The sequence below is a fragment of the Porites lutea genome, chromosome 10 (assembly GCF_958299795.1).
Source record: "Porites lutea chromosome 10, jaPorLute2.1, whole genome shotgun sequence".
Lineage (NCBI taxonomy): Eukaryota > Metazoa > Cnidaria > Anthozoa > Scleractinia > Poritidae > Porites > Porites lutea.
Genome location: NC_133210.1, coordinates 8,485,425 through 8,506,508, shown reverse-complemented (window position 1 = coordinate 8,506,508; position 21,084 = coordinate 8,485,425). Strand labels below are relative to the sequence as shown.

Below are 21,084 nucleotides of genomic sequence, written 5' to 3'. Positions count from 1 at the left end.
TTATATGTTGTTTTTAGCAACAACTTTGACTTCTCTTCTTACCCCTCCCTAGAAAGTGGAAGCTTTCGTCTGCAGGTGCTAGGATGGTGTTTTGGTTTTGTTCGCGCTTTGTTTGAAAATGTTGAGTTCCACCCGCTGGAAATTAGCTTAAAAATTCGCCTCAAATTACCTTTAAAGAGGCTTGTTTTATGGCGTCCAAGTTCAGAGCAAATGGAAGCAGACCCCGCAGAAGAAATGGGAAAGATTTCGTCGAAGAGGAACGCAAAGATGCATATTTTGACTTTGTGGTGGGCGGTGGAGAAATTGATTGTGATTTTCCCGTTCCCAGCTTTTCGTTTCACGTTGCATCTGTCATCGTATTCTTTGTTTCAATAATTTGTTATTGGAATTCCTGCAATGCAGGATTTGTGTTCGACGATTCTGAGGCTATTGTGGGTAACAAGGACCTAAAACCTGAGGTCCCGCTTGGAAACCTGTTTCTTCATGACTTTTGGGGAACAAACATCTCTTCCAATCTAAGCCACAAAAGTTATCGCCCACTGACTATTTTGACTTTTAGATTTAATTACTGGCTGGCTGGTGGACTAAAACCTTGGGAATTTCATCTCTTCAATGTCATACTTCATGCTGTGGTTTCAGTGTTAACTTTGAAACTTTTTTCAGTTCTCATTAGCGCCAGAAAAAGGACCTCTAACGAGAATGAGATAAGCTTAACTGGCGAATCCACAAGCATTCAATTTTCTGCTCCTAAGGCAAGTTTGGTCGGCGCCCTCATTTTTGCGGTGCATCCAATTCACACGGAAAGTGTAAGTTAAATATGAGTATCTCTAACTTTAATCTAAGATATTTTTTATATTGCTGACCTCAATTTAAGCTCCTTTGCCTAGTTACCAACTACCTAAGCTTACCTATTTTTTATGCTTGTAAAATTATTTACTTTTTAAGGTTAGCAGGTAGTTACAATTTTCGTTAAATATTTGAGTTGTTACCATAATAACAGTTGAATAAATATTTAATGATATTTTTACTTAAGGTTGGTTCACCATTTCAAATTATGAGATAAAAAAATTTGGAGTTGAAATTGGATGTTTTAAAATTGAAAATTTGCCTCAAAGATTTATCATCAGTAGCACATTAATTTTTCAAGGGTATCTTAAAGCCAATTATTCTGGCTCCAGAGGCCTGTTCTCAAAATGCCTAAGATGAAGTAAAACGGTGCTTACAGTATGATAAGAAAAAAAATAACCTCTGGAACCCAGGCTAAAAGCCACATGCAATTTACACTGAACAACTTTGTCACATGTGATTTGCTTACCACAAGCCTTCCGCACAAGTTGTAATATTGGTGTAAATGAAACCTACCACATACTTTAGATTTTTATAGGTACAAAATGTGTCATAAGCTTATCATAAGCACTTGACATGCAAGACATACAAAAACCTTGTATGGTGTAAATCAGCCTTAATTTCAGGTCATATCATGCTTGCTCTGACTGTATTACAGAAGGTAATAATAATATTAGCCACCATTTAGACATGAGGAGGGGATACTCCCGTACAACTGTGTAATCTACAATCACATTTTTTTCCATTTCGTTCAGGTTGCAAACAGTGTATGGGCTGCAGGTCAAAAGTCATGATTTTGAGAATGTTGTTTGGATGATTTCTCAATAGTGGGTCAACATACACTAGTATCTTTTTGAGATATGGGAGCATGCCCACCCCCGCCCCCCTCTATTATTCTCATAAATTTAAAAATGGTAACATTGCTGGATTTCATAACATAAAACTGGACTCGGTACAAGTCTGTATTATGGGATTACTAACACAAGAACCTGGTAAACAGAAAGATAGCAACAAGATTTACAAGATACGTGGGAAGAATCTCATATAAAGGGTTCCAGGGTCCCAGTTGCACATCCCCACCGAAAAATTTCTATAGTTTTCACCCCCCCCCCCCCCCCCCGGCATGGGGCTTTATTCCAGGCACCTCTCACGAATTTAATGCCCTTAATGTTTTTTAGGTTGCAGGCTTAGTTGGTAGAGCAGATCTTTTGAGTGCACTTTTCTTTATCCTTTCCTTTCTGTTTTATTCAAGATGCTGTGACATTGGTAAGTACAGAAAATGTCTAGGTTGATAAAAGTATTACCACAAAATATCAGAAGCCCTGATAAATTAAGGTTTGTCATGCACATTCATTTACAATTGAGTGGCCAGTAAATTTTGGACCAGCCACTAGCATGTCTGATCTGGAATGGGTCTTAAAAATACATTTTCCTGGGGAGATAGGTAAGGTTTTATGATCATGCAATGGAATAATAAATTTTTGTCTGCCACAGCAATCATGAAGCGGTGTACGTTCTCCCCTTTATGCCATACATCCAGTTGCTGTGTTTATTATACTTTCAAACTATCATTTACAGTGTAGCCTACATCAAAAATCTCTGTCCTTGAAACATGCTGCTAATTGTGCATGTGCTCTTTTCTCATGTACACAATCTCTTCTGTACATTCCAAAAGTCAACTGCTATTCTCTTGGGGATCACACCTTTGCTCATGTTATGGAACTCACTGCTGTTATCAATGAGAACTAGTAGTAGCCTCATCATTTTTAAAATGTGTTGATGTTAAGTGCTTTTAAATATTTTCAATAGCATTCATTGGCACTATATAAATTCATTATTAATTCATTAAATTAGCCAAAGGAACAGCAACATTACCACATATAATTTACAAATGTGACTTTTTCTTGTTTACAGATGCAGAAGATGGGTCTCCTGAATATTTCTCTTGGACATATCTTGCAATGAGTATGGTGTTTTGTAGTGTCGCAATGCTTTGTAAAGAGCAAGGGATCACAGTCTTGGTAATATATCAAATTTTAAGTGAATTTCAATTATAACATCAGGTTGATATGATCTGTATAAGCCGGACCAAAAGATTTACTTTTATCAACTAAATTGATGATGAGAATAATAGGTTTGCCACTGAATTTCAGTTGAGTGCTGATCCTTCATAGTGATGAATCAGAGAGTTGTCAGAAGTAGATAGGGGAGAGATTTGTGGTCTGCAAGAATTGTGTTTATGCTACATTGTAGGCTAGTGTATCTGGACATGCTCCTGGATAGACTGAGTGAAAAGTTCCAGGGGCCTATGCAGTGGTACACCACATCCAGAATAAACATCCGCAATTCCCAATAAAACACATTTAAAGCATCATCTGTAGTCTCCCATGTCAGGCTTTTCTTGACTCATCATGCAAACAAAAACATTTTTGTCTTTTTAGGGTATTTGTTGTGTTTATGATGTCATTGTTGTGTGTGAGGTAGATCCACTTATGCTTATAATGAGAGCTACAACTACCAAAGGGGACAGAAATGGAACCATTTATTTAAAGGTGACTTTATGATCAAACTATAAAAATTGTAAACACGATCTCATTGCTTGCCTAAAATAGCTTCTTTTTCTCTTTGTTAAACCAGTTTATAATAACAATTGTTACAGCCAAAAAATACCTTGTTTTATTACATTAGCCTTTTTAATGCAGAAAGAGGGCATGCACCTATATAGGAGGCTACAATAAATTGATTACCATCACTCAAAAAGCAAAGTGAATATTTTTTGCGCCTCAAATGTGGCACTTATTCGATGGTGCAGCCTGGTTGTCAGAAAGCTTTCAAGTTTATGGCTGAGTTGTCAAAGTAAGCAGCCAGTCCAGGGATATTTTATTTAAAAAACGCCATCTGTAAAGAAATGCCAAACAGAGTAGCCAGCTGATACGAACCAAGTAGGTGGCAATTTTCGCCGGCAGCCGGCTACTTTTGACAACCATCAATGGAGGGTGGCTGTCACTTACTTGAGGGGGGCGTTTATTTGAAAGTTGTTTTAACTGGGATATTAGTATTTTCTGTATCACACTAACAGAAATAACTTCTTTTGATTTTATTATATTGGGGCTGTGGTGCTTATTCTGGGACAGCACTTACAATGTATTAACTCTTTTGTCCTAAATGCAGTGCTTATTTGAGGGCAGTGCACAATCAGGGGTGGCCATATTTGGAATAAAATATGGTTTGGTGTTAATATCAATGTTAATTATAATTCTGACTTGTACATTCTTTGTAGGAGAAAAAGGCAGCCACTACATGGCTGAAAGGCCTGATTTTTAGACAAGTGGCTTTACTAGTCACTGGTATCCTCCTTCTGCTATGTCGATGGCATGTCATGGGTTCCTCACCTCCAGTGTTCCAGGTCATTGATAATCCGACATCATTTGAGAAGTCTCTTATTATGAGAGTGAGTACAGAAGAATGCATTCAGAATAAATTTACTGGATGAATCTTCAGTTAATATATCTTCTGTTTATTTATTTTTGTTGCAGAAGGTCATTTTTCCAACTTGATTATAGCACAGTTATGAAAATATAAAGGCATTAATCCTTTTGACCTACATCCCTCTTAAATACATAGACCAGAAAGATACAAATTTACTGGTTTAATTTCAGTAGTTTGTTGACTCGTTAGTTCAATGTTATATTATTTCATTTAGATGAATTAACTGCAACGGCTGTTTTTTTTTTCCCACACACAGATAATTAATTATAACTATCTCTATGCCATTAATGCCTGGCTTCTCCTTGTACCTCAATGGCTTTGTTTTGATTGGTCAATGGGTTGTGTACCAATAATCAACACGTATAGTGATCCACGTATACTCTGCATTGTTGCCATGTGGACTGTGCTTCTCCTGCTTCTTGCGTACTGTGTATGTGGGAGGAATTTGCAAATAAAACGGTAGGGTTCTTTTAGGGGCTACGCACAGAATACTTTAATTTTGAAATGAGTCCGTCCCATCTCCATAACTTTATTACTCTGTATATGTTTACTTAATGATACAAAGACAAAGTTTCATTCCTACAAAAGTCATTCTGGAATGAGTTCATTCCAGTTTTGAATACAAATTTAATTCATGTGGTGTGATATTCCATTCTGGTATTGTGTAACCTGAATACAAAGTTAACTTTGTTCTGATTAGAAATGTAATAGCAGACCATGTAGTTGTGGGCCATCAGCACATAATAATATTGTATCACTTTCAAGTTTATCTGGCACAAACACCAAGGGAGGGAGAATGCCTTAATTAAGCTGAGCCAGTCAATTTTCTGATGTGAATGCAAAGTGAATTCTTGGACCAATATATATCAACATCTTGTTTTTTACTTAACTGTTCAACTTGTAGGTTGTTAAGATTCACATGCATTTACTTAACAGTAATTTGGTCCTGTGGCTCTTACTTTTTTTCCAGTAATAATTGTCTGTGTGTTGGAATAATTATTAATAGGCCTCCCAAGCAGATGTTCTTTCGGCTCGTAATGCAGTCCTCCCCAACAGTCATGGGGCAGAACTGTCAATGTGTGATGGAGTCCTAAGAATGTCTGTGTGGGAGAAATGGAAAAATAAATTGGTCTAAATTCTACAAACATGATCATACCAACTTCAAATAATACAATCATGCAAGCATCAATTACCTGTGCTTGATAACACATGTACATCGTGGTACATTGCATTTGCAGTTCATATTGCATGTTGTGTTTGACAAGAGAGATAATCTTCTTTTTTTCAGGATTCTAACCATGGGACTTGCTATCCTTGCTGTTCCCCCTTGTAGAATCAGACACTATGTAGAATCTATGCAAATGCTATGTCACAAAGCTATGTAAAACCTATGTCAATCAGTCATACATTGCTTTAACCAGATCCTATGTTGTTTCTATGCCAGGACTATGTTTTTTGTATCGAAAATGCTATGTTTTCGCTAGTCAAACGGAACCTACTTAAAAGCTATGCAGTTTTTAAAGGTAGGAATAAAGGAAGAAATGACATAGTTTCCACATAGCCTTTACATAGAGTTTACTTAGCTTGTGGAAAGAGATTTTAGACTTCATAGTCAACCTCATAGAAAAATCATAGAAAATAAATAGCCTTCACATAGGACTGAAATAGAGTTTACATAGTAAAATGGAATAGGGAACAGTTGATTAAATAGCTTTTGAATAGGGTTTGCTTAGAATTTAGATAGCCTAGAAATAGTAAAAACATATGAAAAACATAGCCTTTTTAAAGGTGACATATACTTTGCATAGCATTAAAATAGGGAAAACACAGAACAAATAGTCTTTGCATAGGTTTGAAATAGGATTTTAATAGTATTTGAATAGGTAAAACATATCACACACACAGGCTTTAACTAGAGTTCAAACAGAAATTACATAGAATTTACATAGTCTCTTATGTATGTAGGTTTCGATCTGCTTAAGCAAATGTAGTGTTTGAAATACGCTCGTAAAAATCACCAAAATAGTAAAAATAGTACAAACATATGAATTAGAATACCTTTTACATTGGTAAGAAATAGGTTTTGAAACGAAAAATTGAAAAACTATAGCAATATAATGCCACGAACACTAGTAGTAACACAAATGCAGTATTTTCATGGAGGTTTCAGAATCGAAACCCCAAGTTAAAGTTTGCTTAATTTGCTTATCGTGTAGACTTTTTGCTGATGTCGTGCTCTTCAGTGCCATACAGTTTCCTTTTGACTGCAACGAATAAGTATCTGCAATCAGAAAAGTGGAGATTTTAAGGCAAATGAACACAAAAACAACCTGACGTTTTAGAATTGAAACGAAGGAGTATCAAAGCGTGATCGAAGGTGACCGATCCTTGTTCAGATACGCAAAAAGGGGAGACAACACAGGCAAATCGAAACTTCATTGAGAAAAATATCACTTACCAACGTTAGGAATACTTTTCGTTGAACCTGGCAGGAAAAAGACTGGAAATTGAAGTAAAAAGAAGCGTCTTCTTGCAAAAACATACGCTTACAGCTCGTCTTCTTTGACTTGAAAGCGCCCGCGTGGAAACAGTCAATTTTCACACCTTTTCATTGGTTGAAAAGGCCCACGTGACGATAAAACACAAAATACGCATGTGTTGAACTCACGGGCTTCCCTGGGAACTAGTGGAAACAAAATGGCTGACAAACACCGAGGACTGCAGCTAGCGTTTCGCAGTTTTGACCATGCAGTTATATTCAGGAGACGTCCACAATCAAGACGAAGGATCGAACCCAATATAAAAGAAGAAAATGATGCATGGAAGTATCGTTTCAAGTGAAGAAACTCTAGGGAAAAGCTAGAAAGGAAAGTTAAGACAGGGATGATGGATGTAGCGATTCAATGCTTAACAAAAATCTTCTCACTAAGAAACTATCTACAAGCACAAAAAGAATTATAGTGCATGATTTTTCAGTGTTTTAGTTTAAAACACTGCTTTTTACTTTAGAAGTATGCTTAGCCTTCTGTAAGCGCTATTTAACCTGTACCATCAACATGCCTTGTCACTTAAAAGCTATGTTGGAATATCACATAGGAAACGCATAGACTACATTATTTCATATGAGTGATCCAGGAAAAATACATCTATGTAAAAGCTATGTAACCTTTATCTCATGATAAAGCTAAATTAAAATGTCACATAGTGAATACATAGGCTGCAAATATGTTTCATCACATAGCATAGAATATACATAGCACTATGTAAAAGCTAAGAAATTTGTTGGAAATAAAAGTGAAGATCGAGATGCTATGTAAAAACTATTTTGCTTTGATGCATAGTGAATACATAGGATGCTAATCGGAAGGAAAAGCAGAACTTTCTATTGCATAGTAAATACATAGCTATGTAAAGACTATGAAAAGATTTTGAATAGTATTTGCATAGGTATTCAAAAGCTATGTGCTTTTCAAATAGCCTAAACATAGTTTCAACATAGATTTTGCATACTTTGGACTATGTTGTTTGGTGTGTAACATAGTTAATACATAGGCAATAGTGAACATAACATAGCTGAAACATAGTCCAACATAGTAAACAAATAGCATGAGCATAGGTTTTGCATATGTCTGGTTCTACAAGGGCCATTCCTTCCAGCGTCAAATATCTTCTTCACAGTTGGTTTTGTTGTAGCTGAAAGGGTGCTGTATCTCTCCAGTATTGGCTCTTGTCTGATCACTGTTCTTGGATTTGCCACACTAAGCAAGAAATACTTTGGAAAAAAGGTGAGCAGAATGATGTATAGCAGTATATATTCACTTGTCAGTCTTCAAAGATGTGTAATATGCTGGTTTGAAATTAAGACTGCTTACATGTACATGTATGTTATTTAGGTGCCATGCTCTTTTTAGCAATGTGGCTTGACCTTGTTGGAGGAAGCGACTGTTTTTTTCCAGGGGAAACACTCCATTAGGCAGATTATGGGTAGTATTTATCCTTTGAATTTAACTGACCAAAAGAGGAGCACAAGGAGGGGAAGTACCTAAGAGGCTGGTGGAGCCAAGAACTGCAGCTGAGTGTACCTTGTAACCATGACAACCCTGACACTGGTATGCAGGGTCCAGGCACCATCACATTGCATACTAGTACATGGATTAACCCTTTAAGTCCAGATGGTGACCAACATCAATAATTTTCCCCAAACGATATCCAAACATTGTCAAGAGAAATGGTTATGAGAATTAATTAAGTGATCACCAAAGAGAAAATGCTTTGATCTTTTATTTAACTCTCTCAACGTATCTCTAAGTAAATGTATAAATATCAGTGTGGAGAATTTGTATGTGGATATTGGGGCTTAAAGGGTTGAAGGGTACGCTGGGTACACAGTATGGAGCCGAAACCTTCACCAGCATAAGCAGTGTATAGCAATATACATGTGTAACATGCACAGGGCACAGAGGAGTTATTTGTGACCTTGGTTGTTGATTGTAGTTAAATTTTACAGTTGATAGCGCACATTCCCTTTGACTTTATACTGTGGAATCAAGCAAACCTTCATGCGATCGTCTTACAAACCTGGTTAAATATTATCCAATGCTCCAGAAAACCACTCAAGGTAATGACTGTGGACGAATAACAGCAGCTACACTGTATGATATAATAAAGAGACAAATAACACCTCTGCGCCCTGTGTAACACCCTGACAAGAATTAATTATTTGACATTTTCTGCTGCCCTGCACCTGTAGGTTTTAGGATTTATTGTTGGTGCACTGATAGCTTTGTACATGGCTCGAACAGTACAGGTAAGAAAAATGACCCTTCTGCTCATAGAGCCTCAGATAATCATATCAAAGGGGTGCCTGGAATTAAGCCTGATGTTAGACAATCAAAGAGTGAGGGTGTAATTGCATTGCAGTCTCCCTTTCATCCATGTTTTTACCATCTATATCACCATGTTATATTCTGTACCAAAAGTTATTACGTAATTTGCTTTGACTTGCTTCCTATGCAGACGTTTCCAGGTTAGGCAAGGGACTTGTGGCAAATTCCTAAGAAATCTTCGTGGGGGCCAGTTCTTGCCTCACATTTCATGGACTTAAAGTCTTTGTCATACCCTTTCCCCCTCTGATACTACTATGATACAGGCACCCCCTGTCAAAAGATACTGAGCTCAGGGTTCTCAGTAAGTTTTAAAGTATACAGCTAGGATGTAAATGTAGGTGGCTTAGCAATCAAGTTCTGTAGTTAATTTCAGGCTTGCATTCGGCCTTGCTTTACCCTTTTTCCTAAAAAGTATGTGGCTCAAACCTAGTCGTTTTTTTAGCCAGTTGCCAGCACTTAAAGAGAACCCTGTAAGCTTAGAAAATATGAGCTTCTCCATAATACAGATTTGTCCCTCTGGTGTTCGCCTGAAAACGTTCTTGGAGTTGTGGCTGTTTTTATATTGCCTTCTTCCTTTTTTCAGAGATCCGCAGAGTGGGTTGATGAAGACATTTTATTCACTTCTGGACTCACTGTTTGTCCACTCAATGCCAAGGTAAATGAAATAGCTGAAGGGATGTTCTCACAGTCATGATTGCAGCTAGCAAGACCTCCCATAAAGGACCATTTATCCAAAATACTGTTAGTAATCAGTCTTGCCGGTCAAGGTGGAAAACTCTAGGAAGTGACCTCCTCCAGAAAAAGGGGCTATGTCAGGTGGATACTGTTGGACCCTGTTTTGTCAGGACGGAAGGACAATTCTGTGCTTAAGTCACAGTTCGAAGTGACTGTGCCCAACACATCCACTTTCTTGTATTTTTTTGTTCACTTTTTTTGTTAACCTACATCTAGGCTTTGAATTAATTTTTTTTCAAGGGTAAAATAAGCTATTCATTAGCATTGTAATTGAAATTGTAATTGTAAGTAACAACAGTGCAGTGCCTTGCATGGGTCTAGGGTCCCGTTTGCACTTGCCCTTTTGGGGATCAGCAATTGTTTTTTTAATTATTCTTGTGATTATAATTAATTATTTTTATTGTATTTCTTTAATCATAAATCTTCTTGTTAGTCCTTTCATGATTGCAGTTTTGCCCCAATAAAGTGCCCCCCCACCCCCCCCCCCAAAAAAAAAAATTACCTAGTTCCCTTTCCCATACACAAAATGCTTCTTTAAAATTATGACGAAGCACAAACCGTAGTAATTTGTTTTGGTGATTCTCGCGGGCATGTCATTAGAACTGGAAAACAGACGACAGGAAACAGCTTTCATACCTTAATATAGTCTTAAACAACAAATCGGGACTTAGTTAATTTTGGAATTCAATTGATGCAAAAAACGTTTTGTAGCGTTTTTTGAAAAAGAATAACAAATAGCATGAACTAGCCCCTGTTCCCCGTAACCACCTATTGCTGGCATTTTTACCTGGTTGCGTATGGGAGATGGCTGTTGTTCTTTTGGACCTTAGTATATTTATGATCAATTTTGTCCCTTCAACAGGTTCACTACAACATTGGCAAGCTGAAAGCTGAAAAAGGACAGGCAGTGATTGCTGAGAAGTTTTATAGAGAAGCAGTCAGGTACCGTGTACAACTGATAAACACTCATTGTACTCAGTGGTTTATTTGATCGTTCTTCCCTGTACCTGAATGAAGTTTCCTTTGAGTGGTTTTAACAATAAAAAAATAGCCTGCAGTTTTATCCAAGCATGAAAAGGTTTCGGGAACGGCCCTTGCCTGCGCATGCGGAAGGTCCACAGGTAATGTTTTAAAGAAATATTTATTTCAGATTGGACACATCCTCACGTACCGTATAGAATTGCGCCAATACACAGGATGTACTGTGTTTGATTCTTGGAAGCGCTCGTTTTTCTTTTCCTTTCTTTTTGTTTTGTTTTGTTTGCATTTTTTTCATATATTTTCTCTACCCTAACGGCTTTTTTCCCTTAATTTTCCCCCTTGCTTCGCGAGGTTATGCGATTCGCGTATTTCTAGTAAAGTTTTGCTGTTCTAAACCTTGCATGTCTGGGGAAAAAAAAAGACTAGAATGATATCAACTGATTTTAATTCCCTTAATTGGCAGGTTAAACCCAACATACGATCAAGCTTTAAACAATTTGGGAAACCTTATCAAGGTATGACGTACATGTATTTTATTTTTGACGCACATGAGACGTTCAATAACGGAGAGGTAGTAAACATGTGAATACTCCAAAATATGCGTACTTAGTTTTTGTGGCAGTGAACATTTCAATAAAGGTTCCTTTCAAAAATGATCCTCTGACAAGAAGCAAGATCACACCAAGATCATATTTGTCATTGTAATTATCGCTAAAAAGACCCCATGGCGGATTTTTGCATCGCAAATCAATTCAATAATCGTAGGATGTAACTATAGAATGATTCTTTTGGGATACAAACCCTGCAAAGAATGCATTCTCTAGGTTTTTGAATTTTCGGCCCTTTCTATTCGACCAAAATGAAATGAGAATAAACAGATAGGAAACTCATCTAAAACCCGAAAAGCTACTAATGATCGAAGGCGATCGATTCAACCAAAAAACTGGGTACAACTCGCGAGGTTGTCCTTTTTTGAAAAGTTTTCCATTCATCAAATGAAGAATGATCCTCGCAGTTATGAACACAATTTGTGCAATTGCGTAAGAAGCCTGAAAAAATTCAGGACTTAACGGGATTTGAACCCGTGACCTCGCGATACTGGTGCGATGCTTTAACCAACTGAGCTATGAAGCCACTGATGTTGGGAGCTGGTCAATTGTGTGTTCAAGAGATAAATGTGATAGATGTATATGAAATGAATCATATAAGAACTGCGGAAATGAAATCAAATGAAGAGTGATCCTCGCAGTTATGATCGCAATTTATGCAATTGCGTAAGAAGCCTGAAAAAAATTCAGGACCTTTGGAACTTTGTAGAGCGCTCCGTAATAATCACGGTTTACTCACGTTGCATTTAGAAGAAGGAGGCTATTTCTTGAATATATTTTTTGGTTTTGCAAGACTGTCTGAAGTTGTAATTTATTAGTAGATTTAAAATGGGTTAGTTTTAAAATTTTAGTGTAAAAAAAATGTTTTTTTTTTTTAAGGATGATGGAAGATACCTAGAAGCTGAAGCACTGCTAGAAAAAGCTATAGAAATAAGGTTAGTCTTTTTGCAATATTTTACTTAAGCGTTTTTCTCTCTAATTTGAAGTCATTTGAAGTTGTAAACGCATTAGTGACCTTAACATTTGCAGTAACGGGGGAGGACAGGGGTTGGGAGAATTAGGGGGCGGAAGGGGTACGAGAGGCGGGAGAGGAAAGAGTGGGAAGTGTGAGTTCTAGAGGGCGGGGAGGGGAAAATATGGGGAAATTATGCAACAATACTCAATATTTCGTAATCGAAAAAAGAGCTGGTGGGAGAAAGCCAAGAAAAAAAGCGGGGTGTGAGATAACTTATTAACGTAGCCATTCTTGTGTACAGGAATAACTTTGCGGCGGGCTGGATGAACTTAGGCACCGTAAAGGCAGCATTGCATAAAGAAGATGTGAGTTTGATAGCTTTATTCATGTTTCCACAAATTATTGATTACGATTTGACCTTCCAGCGAGCTTTGTTTTTCTGTGTAAAAACCGGAGAGCGGCCAGGCGCGCAGGTGATGGTGAGCCAATCTAGCAGAGAGAGAATTAAGGGTATACTCAAATCGAACTTGTGCCTCGTCTTGTGCCAGTTTTTCCTATTTCTTTCCTTTGATTCTCTCTGCACGATTATTTCTTCCGCACAACTTCGAACTCTCTGATCCTACAAAATTGTTTCTTAGGAAGCCGAAAAATGCTACAGCAACGCTATAAAATACAGACCAAGATATCCAGACGCCTTTTTCAACCTTGGAAATCTGGTAAGAAAAAAAGGTCAATAGTTTTTAAACGTTCAAAATGCATAGTGCAAGCAGTGCAGATACAATGATCCTTTTACGTGAACCCTGGATAGTTTCCCATTCATTGCTTTTTCATGCGTATTTATACTGACCTTAAAATCTTCACCTCCAGTACATCGATCAAGACAAAACTGTAAAAGCCATTGCCGCATTTAATATATAGATTTAGCCAGGGCTAAAAGCGAGGCTCCCATTAATAAATTTATAATTTAAATTAAACAATAAACTTGTATTCGAATTCCACAATTCAGTTAACTTTAGAGCACATTTATGTGACTTTTGAGGGAAAGGCTACCTGATTTTAGAGAAAAATAATTTGCAAACAGCCCAAGAGTGAACCAAATCTTACATCGAGTTGATAGCCTCATATGTACACCCAAAAACTGGTAATCATCTTCGATCACATTTAAGAGCCATAACGGCTCTTAATCACCGTAGATTAATTAGTGGAAAAAAAAATCAGACCAACTTTTTTGCGTTCGACAAGTTTACTTTGCAAAATCTTGTCAACAAATCTGGGTGCGTGTAAACCAACCTTTTATACCATTTATACATCACATCTCAGGTGAAACAGTAGTATGAGGCACTGTTTTTATCATACCGGCAGACCTCGGACAGAAAGCAGTATTTCACAATACAAATTGCACTCATTCAATATTCATAAACTGTTAAAAAAATTTCCAAAATCACCTATACGGCCATCCGGTTCTCACTTTTGTAGTGTGAGCTGTGGCGAGTGTTTGAATGAACATTAACAGAGTTACGCTCCAACATTATAAAGAATTTATTCTGTTTATTTTTTATTTAATGGTTTATTAACGCGCGGCATTTTGAGTACTCCTGCAAGCGATGTTCACTGAACGACTGAAAACAATCGGCACAGCGATTAAAATTACAAGAGAGACTACTAACAATCAATAAAAGAAATATAATTCGGTGAAACATATACAAAAACAACAATTTTCATTCAGGAAGACAAATTTTAAAGTATCCCTAAAAATCCTGAGTCTTCAAGCTTCAAGCTTAAGTTTATGTTTTAAGCCGGCTTCCCGGTGTTTGCTTTTTTCAAAGACGAACTCGAGGCAAGAAAATCGCTCAAAGCTTTCTTTTCCGGCCAGAATTATAACTAAATATTGTTTGGAATGTTTTCTTTCTATTTGCGGTGAGAAACTGTCGAAAGGCTTTTTAAAGTTCTGTAAGCTTATATCAAACCTGATACTCGGTCAGATCATTGTCTCAAATCTTACAAACGTGCATAAACTAAATGACCGCATAAACTCCGCTCGACTTCATTAAATTAGATCCAAAAAAACAAACATCAAATACAATAATTTCTCTGGCTTACCATTCGAGATGCAGCTCCTGAAAGGTATCAAGAAAAGCCAGTATCGCTTCAGACTTTGCAATCCTTTTACGCATCAAGCAAGGTGAAAACGAAAACGATGCCATCCGAAATCGGATATCCGACTTTGACAAGCGACGTATTCCTCAACCAAAAACCCAATAAACAAACTAGCCATGAATAACAGAGGACTCCTGATAGCAGCTGAATTTCATTTTGCACATCCAGTGGAAAAAGACAGTTAAAAACATCACAAGTTGACACAAAACTCTGTCAGCTTCAGCTGTCAAAGTAAACAAGATTCAAGATGCTGCATAAATTTCCCGCATGAACTCACCTGTCAAATTTTGACCAATCAGAGCATAAAAATTGGACGTAGAGCGTGACCAACGCGTGACCATGGTGAGAAAAGTCAAAAGCAACTGTCTTCCCTGCCTGTAACAGCTGGCTGAATTTTCGCGTCCGAGGTCAGTTTGCAATCAAAATTTTAATTGTGTAGCACATAAACACAACATATTTCATATGAACTTTGAAAAAACTTGAACTTGAGCCTGCGATCACTTGAAAACTAGTAACTTGTCAGCGGATAACTTAAAAAAAATGCTTGACCTCGAAGGGTCGACACCTGAGCCCGCGATACGGTCAAGTGATACTGGTCAGCGGGTACCCTGTTTTGACAGCTGTCAATTGATCAAAACATTGATGTCCAATATGTGTGCATTATCAGTTTAACTAGTAAAAGTATGAGATTGAACATTGTTCGCGATCTAGTAAAACAATTAACTGGTCAGCGGACAGCTTCCAAATAAATCACGTCACCTCGATGAGTTGACACATGAGCCCGCGATATGGTCATGGGATACTGGTCAGTGGCTATCCTGTTTTGACAGCTGTCAATTGACCATATTGTGAATGTCCTAAAATCCTATATTAAAGATGTGGACTTGCCAAGACACGCCTGAGACACCCCTCCCTTCCTTTTGATAGTCTCCCCTACCCCACCCGTACAATCTGTAGACGCGTACGTACGTACGTACGTACGTACGTACGTACGCTCGGTCAATCACGTGACAACCAAACGAAAAGAGGTTGACCATATTCCATGAGTATGGGGCTCTGTCCCACGCGCGCTTCGCGCGCGCGGGAGCCCCGCTAAAACAGCCATCAATTTAAAAAACGATCATGTGGGTGCCTGGATGAATCATGCTCTGCTCTTAGAAAAGTCAGGTAAATGTCTGCAAGGAGCCTTTTAACGGGTGGGGAGGAAGGATTTTACGGTAACTGAGCGATTTTTGTGCTGATTGGTCGAGAGCTATGGTCGATAACCGTCGATAACGGACGGACCATTAGAATAATTATGGGGTTGGGGAGAGTGGATGGGAAATTTTCGAGCCACATCAATTTTTTTTCGTGAACATTTCCCTTTGCTTGAATTTTTTTTAGGCTAGTGCGGGAATATTTTTGGGGGGTACTCGGCCTGCATGAATTTTTTTCATAAGATTTTCCCTTGCACAAATATATTTTTATGATGCTTCACCACCCCCCCCCTTCCCCCATAACTTTTCCAATGGTCCGACGTGATGGAAATTACGTGATGGTGGCGCAATTTGTTTTCCTCTTTCTCTTGCGCGCAGTTTGTGGAGAATTATTTAACGAGTGGACGTCAAAGACTCTTAATGTTATTGTACAAGACAAATCGACAATAAATTTCCATGGTCCATACTCTTATCGATCATAGAAATGATGTGAAAACGTTCAAAAATTGGCAGTGAAATCATTCACTTGATGATCGTGGTTTCACTTGAGTGCCAACCATGGAAATTTGTTTCGATTTGTATAAGGGAAGGGAGAAAAGAACTCACTTTTTTAGGAAAGCGAAAAAGAACTCAAGCAAACGTTTTCCTAGCGTAGGAGTAAGGATTCAGGTTAGTTCATGTTGGTTAGTGCCAGGCCTTCTATGCTAGAGGTCCTGAGTTCGATTCCCATTTATTTATCCTTGTTTGACGTCTGTCCTCTCCGGTGTAGGAACTGAAATACCCGTAAAACTAAACGTAGCACTTATGGAGAGAGAGCGGTGTGGGAGGGGGGATAAAATGAGTGCAACGTCGGCCTGCGGTTTTTTATTCAGATGATGACTATTCCGAGCAACTGACTTAATTTTTGGACCCATTAATCAGTGATTAATTACCCTTTTAACCCTTAAAGAAAACAGTGAAATTATTGTAAGGTGTGGGAAAACTTGCAAGGGTTAAACTACAGTCTTGAAAAACATTTTTTCCATAGTAGGGTATTTTCAGTTAATCACTCTCCTCCTACCCCTACTTAGATCTTCAAATGAGTAAGTCCCTTTTCTGGCGGATCCCCAGTAACAAAACTCTCGCAAGCCTCCACCTCACTTAGACAACCACAGTGACACAATCCTGGCATTTTAGTTGGTCGCTCACAACTCAGTGTACTAAAAAAATTAATGTGCGAAGAGACGTTTCTTAACAGACGAGTTAAATTTTAAGGTAACGCCTGGCAGGTTTCCCTTTCTAGGTAACAGAGATGCGGCGATAACAGTGATCAGAGAGGCTAAAAGCCATATTCCTAACGAGCCGTCAGTTCATTTCAACCTTGCTAACATGCTCGGACAGAAAGATGAGTTTGTGGTACGTGACTCGTTACAGAATTACACTACGATCAGACAAAGACGCCGGTGAAGGGGATTGTAGGTCTGGTTCTGTGTTCCCCGTAAAGGCTTCCAGTGGTATTTCAAGAATAAAATAAACAGGACACGGGTTAGCCTGCGAACAGCAGACGCATTTCCGATCGTCGCTTCTCTCCCTCCGAAAAATTTTTCGGAGGGAGAGAAGCGACGACCGGAAATGCGTCTGCTGTTCGCAGGCTAGACACGGGTATAATGGGAGGTGAAAATAGGCGGGAAATCGTCCCCCGCGCGCTTTCTCCCCCCCCCCCCCCCCACCCCCTCCTCAATAAAGTTGCCTCTGCGAGGAGAGGGATCAGTTCAAACGCAGCGTCTCTCGTGCTTAATGAATTTATGTATAGCATAGGCTGTGAACCCGCTCCCGGGGAGGGTGGAGTGGAGAGAGAAAAAGGGAAGAGAGGGGAGGGTGGAGACCATAGGTTGGCATCTGGTTAGATCGCTGATTATTGACTGTTGCACACGATGAATGATGGACACATGTCTATTTCTCAATGTTCTCCCCATAGAACTCTCCAAGGAATATTAAATTGCATTTAGTCAGTATAGCCTGCGTCGCAGATGTGATCTTAACCCCAGTTAGTAACCAGACTTAACCAGAGTTAAGTTAGACTGTTCACAGTCCCTTATTTTCCGTGAGATCGTCGAGATATAGCGCGTCTCACAATTAATGGCGGCCATCTTGATTTGCAAATGTACCGAGGGGGCTGGCGTCAGGGATTATAGCTCTTCCTCCCAAACCGCCCCGCCCCCTAAGTAGTTTCGACACTCAAGCAAGGCGGCAGCCCGTAACGCAAAGCGCTCGATCTCGACAATCTTACAGGAAAATAGGGGACTGTGAACAGTCTAGAGTTAAGTTTCGTCTGTGGGGCAGGCTAAAGTTAGGAACGCGAAACCCAAAGCGTATTCAAGTTCGCTCATCCTGTTAGCCTGCATTTCTTTGCATACTGTACGAATCTTTAATGAGGGAAATTAAAGTGAAGTTGAGTAATTATTTGTTCTTTTGTAGGAGGCTGAGAAACACTTCCTAATAGCTTTGAAGCTGAAACCTAATTCCGCGGAAATTTATGGAAATCTTGGTAAGACTTCCTTGAGTTGTTACTCTTTCTGGTTATTTTGCTGTAAAAATGGTTCTAACTGGGGATGAAATCCTACAATGTGACGTGACCATTCAGGTAAAAGCTACTGAGGAGTTCTTTGCTTTGGTGCCCTTTATTATGATGTTCAAGATAATACTAACTTCTGAGTCTGTGATTTAAATCCTAAAGTGTGACCATCCAAATGAAGTTTCTGAGCATTATTTTCCTGTTGTAGTGTTTATTATGCTGTATAGGTCGATTTAACCTGCGATAAGGCGGTCCTTCTTTCTTTTGCTTTTACCTGTCCGCCCCTATCTCGCCGAATTTCGTTCTTCCCCGAAAAAAAGGAGGCCTGATCGCAGCTTAAGGTCGATTATAAAGTGTAACCATTGAAGTAAACGCTACTGAGCATGTTCTTTACTGGACAAAGTTTATTATGCTTTTCAAGTAGTTTACGGTAATAACTAATATAGTAATGAAAAAGCTAGTTGTACCGTTCGGATTATCTATTGTCGCTTTTAAGTAACTTGTATCTGTGCCTAAACGCAGTCTCAACTTAATTCCAAGATATAACGCTATCGTTTTTGTTTACTTGACAGGAGTGTTATATCACAGATGGGGGAAACACGAGCAAGCCGGTATATACTACAGAAAGGCTCTGAAGCTGGATCCGCAAAGTGAAAATGTCCACGAGAACTTAAAAAAGCTAAAAAGAACCACACGGCATGTCTCCAGTGACAGGCCAAAATAGAGAGTAAAAATGATGGAAATATTTTTACGACGATGTATATAGTTTTAATAATAATTAATAATAGTAAGAAAAGCCGGGAGGAACAAACAGTTTACATTGTACGAAATACAAACGTTGTAAAAAGAAACATTCGATACTTTTCGATTGAATAAGCACTTACTATTTTTTTAACGTTTACATTAGGTTGGATATTTAAATTTCTTCCTCGGCGCGTTTGCTCCGTACCTAATATTTTTGGCATAAAGTGCTATTTTACTTAGGTGCTTTTTCGAATAAATTGAAGTAAACAAGTTGCTCAGCAGTGAAGCGTTTTCAGCGATAAGAAGCTCGTTATTTTGAGAAAAGAATATTAAAAGATAGTTACAAAAACAAAGTATTCGATACATCCTTGCCACACTTTTTTGTACAATTCTTTGCCATCTCTGCACAACTACGACGTGAAATGACCAAATTTTAAATTTTTGAGGACGAGAACGGCAAGGAAATAAATTCTATGATCTCTTTCTGAACTCGGGCGCTGCCCCCTCTCTTCAGTTCCAGTCTAAATCCCCTTCTTTTAAGTAACAGGACGACTTCGGAAAATCGCGAAATGGTTTGAAAGGATACGGAGTCTATTTTTCAGTGACATTTTCATGGACGTCGCCGTTGTCGCCTCAATCACGTGGTCAGCAGCTCTGCAAATTGCTTGGAATAAAACAGAGTTTTAACGCGTGAAAAGAGTTCAATTCCCACACGATGTTTTTTGTACACAAACATGGTCGCCAAGTCATTGTTTTGTACACAAATATGGCCGCCGTTACGTCATGTGAAAACGATCTATTGGAAGGTGCGCGCCATCATGCGCACACACTTGATTTTGTTTTTTCACTTCTGGCGAAAAAACTCTTGGAATATCTAGTGTTTTAATTTTAAAAATCAAAAGCTTTAAGAGCGACTCCGCGTAAATATCAACTAGACGTAGAATTAGTCAAAAAATGACCTGCCCTCAAACTCAACCAGAATAAAGCCCTATGGGCCCTAGTTACAAAATCGTTGGTTTAAGTACGATCGAGTGAATAATATTTTTTTAACGAATTTTTTTCTTCCCGAGGCCTAAAACGGGCAAAAATCATGCAAAATTAGAGTCATATTCAGTAACTCGTACATTTTAAAATAAAGTTGGCTACTAAAATATAATGACACTTCACATTTTTACTATCTTTCCTCTATAATTTTAACTGATTAGTTCGCGATTTGGTCAACAAGAGATTTTGTTAGAAATTTTCAAAGTTGTTGACTCAAAATCGCTTAATCAACCATCAAAATTTAGCACTTTTTCACGAGATAAAAAAGCGGATTGGTACATGGCTTTGAACACCAAGGCTTGTTTAGCCTGAAAGAGCATTGTTTTTTCTTCAAATTAGCGAAATAAATTTTTTGGGTAAATGAAATCACGAGCGCTGACAAAGCGAAGCAAATGTAAATATTATACTAAAAGCGGGAGAAAAAACGTGACCTATGACCGAAGCACAACCAAATGCGAATTACGGTAGGCGCCAAACCTTCAATTATTCGGTAACTTCTCGAAACAATATTGGTCCGAAACGTGTATAGATTTTTTTGTAAATAAAGCTGTGTTAAAGTATTAAGTGTCAAAAAGTCCACAAAGCGGTAAAAAATACAACAAAAGTCACGCGTATTAAATCTGTTCCGTTTTCTGAGTTTTATGCAGCGATTTATGCGATTCAACGAATTAACAATTTTTAATCCAACGATACCCACCTGAGACTGTGTTAGTTTAAGAGTCCATAGAACTTCTCAAAAGATTTCTCGGAAAGACCTCCAGGAGCAAATGAATGAAGAATTTGAACTTATAATTGTAAAAATTTCACTTGCCTTCACGGGAAAACGAAAACAACTGTCGAACTGCCACAGGCAAACCAGCTTTTAGTGCAGTCATGCAAAGCATGTCAC

At 38.3% G+C, this 21,084-nt stretch overlaps 1 protein-coding gene across 1 annotated transcript; it reads left to right on the top strand.

Annotated features, from left to right (window-relative positions):
• The first annotated feature begins 87 nt into the window (after positions 1 to 87).
• On the top strand, positions 88 to 19,606 carry LOC140950602 (protein O-mannosyl-transferase TMTC4-like). Its single transcript, XM_073399840.1, has 20 exons — positions 88 to 806; positions 2,025 to 2,112; positions 2,761 to 2,867; positions 3,288 to 3,398; positions 4,127 to 4,297; positions 4,592 to 4,794; positions 5,624 to 5,664; positions 7,978 to 8,120; positions 9,086 to 9,142; positions 9,805 to 9,876; positions 10,819 to 10,898; positions 11,401 to 11,452; positions 12,425 to 12,480; positions 12,802 to 12,865; positions 13,139 to 13,216; positions 13,368 to 13,414; positions 15,757 to 15,824; positions 17,136 to 17,248; positions 18,311 to 18,380; positions 18,980 to 19,606. Exons 1-20 carry the CDS (start codon positions 189 to 191, stop codon positions 19,129 to 19,131), a joined length of 2,391 nt encoding a protein of 796 aa, XP_073255941.1. The 5' UTR covers positions 88 to 188; the 3' UTR covers positions 19,132 to 19,606.
• Positions 19,607 to 21,084: the final 1,478 nt, after the last annotated feature.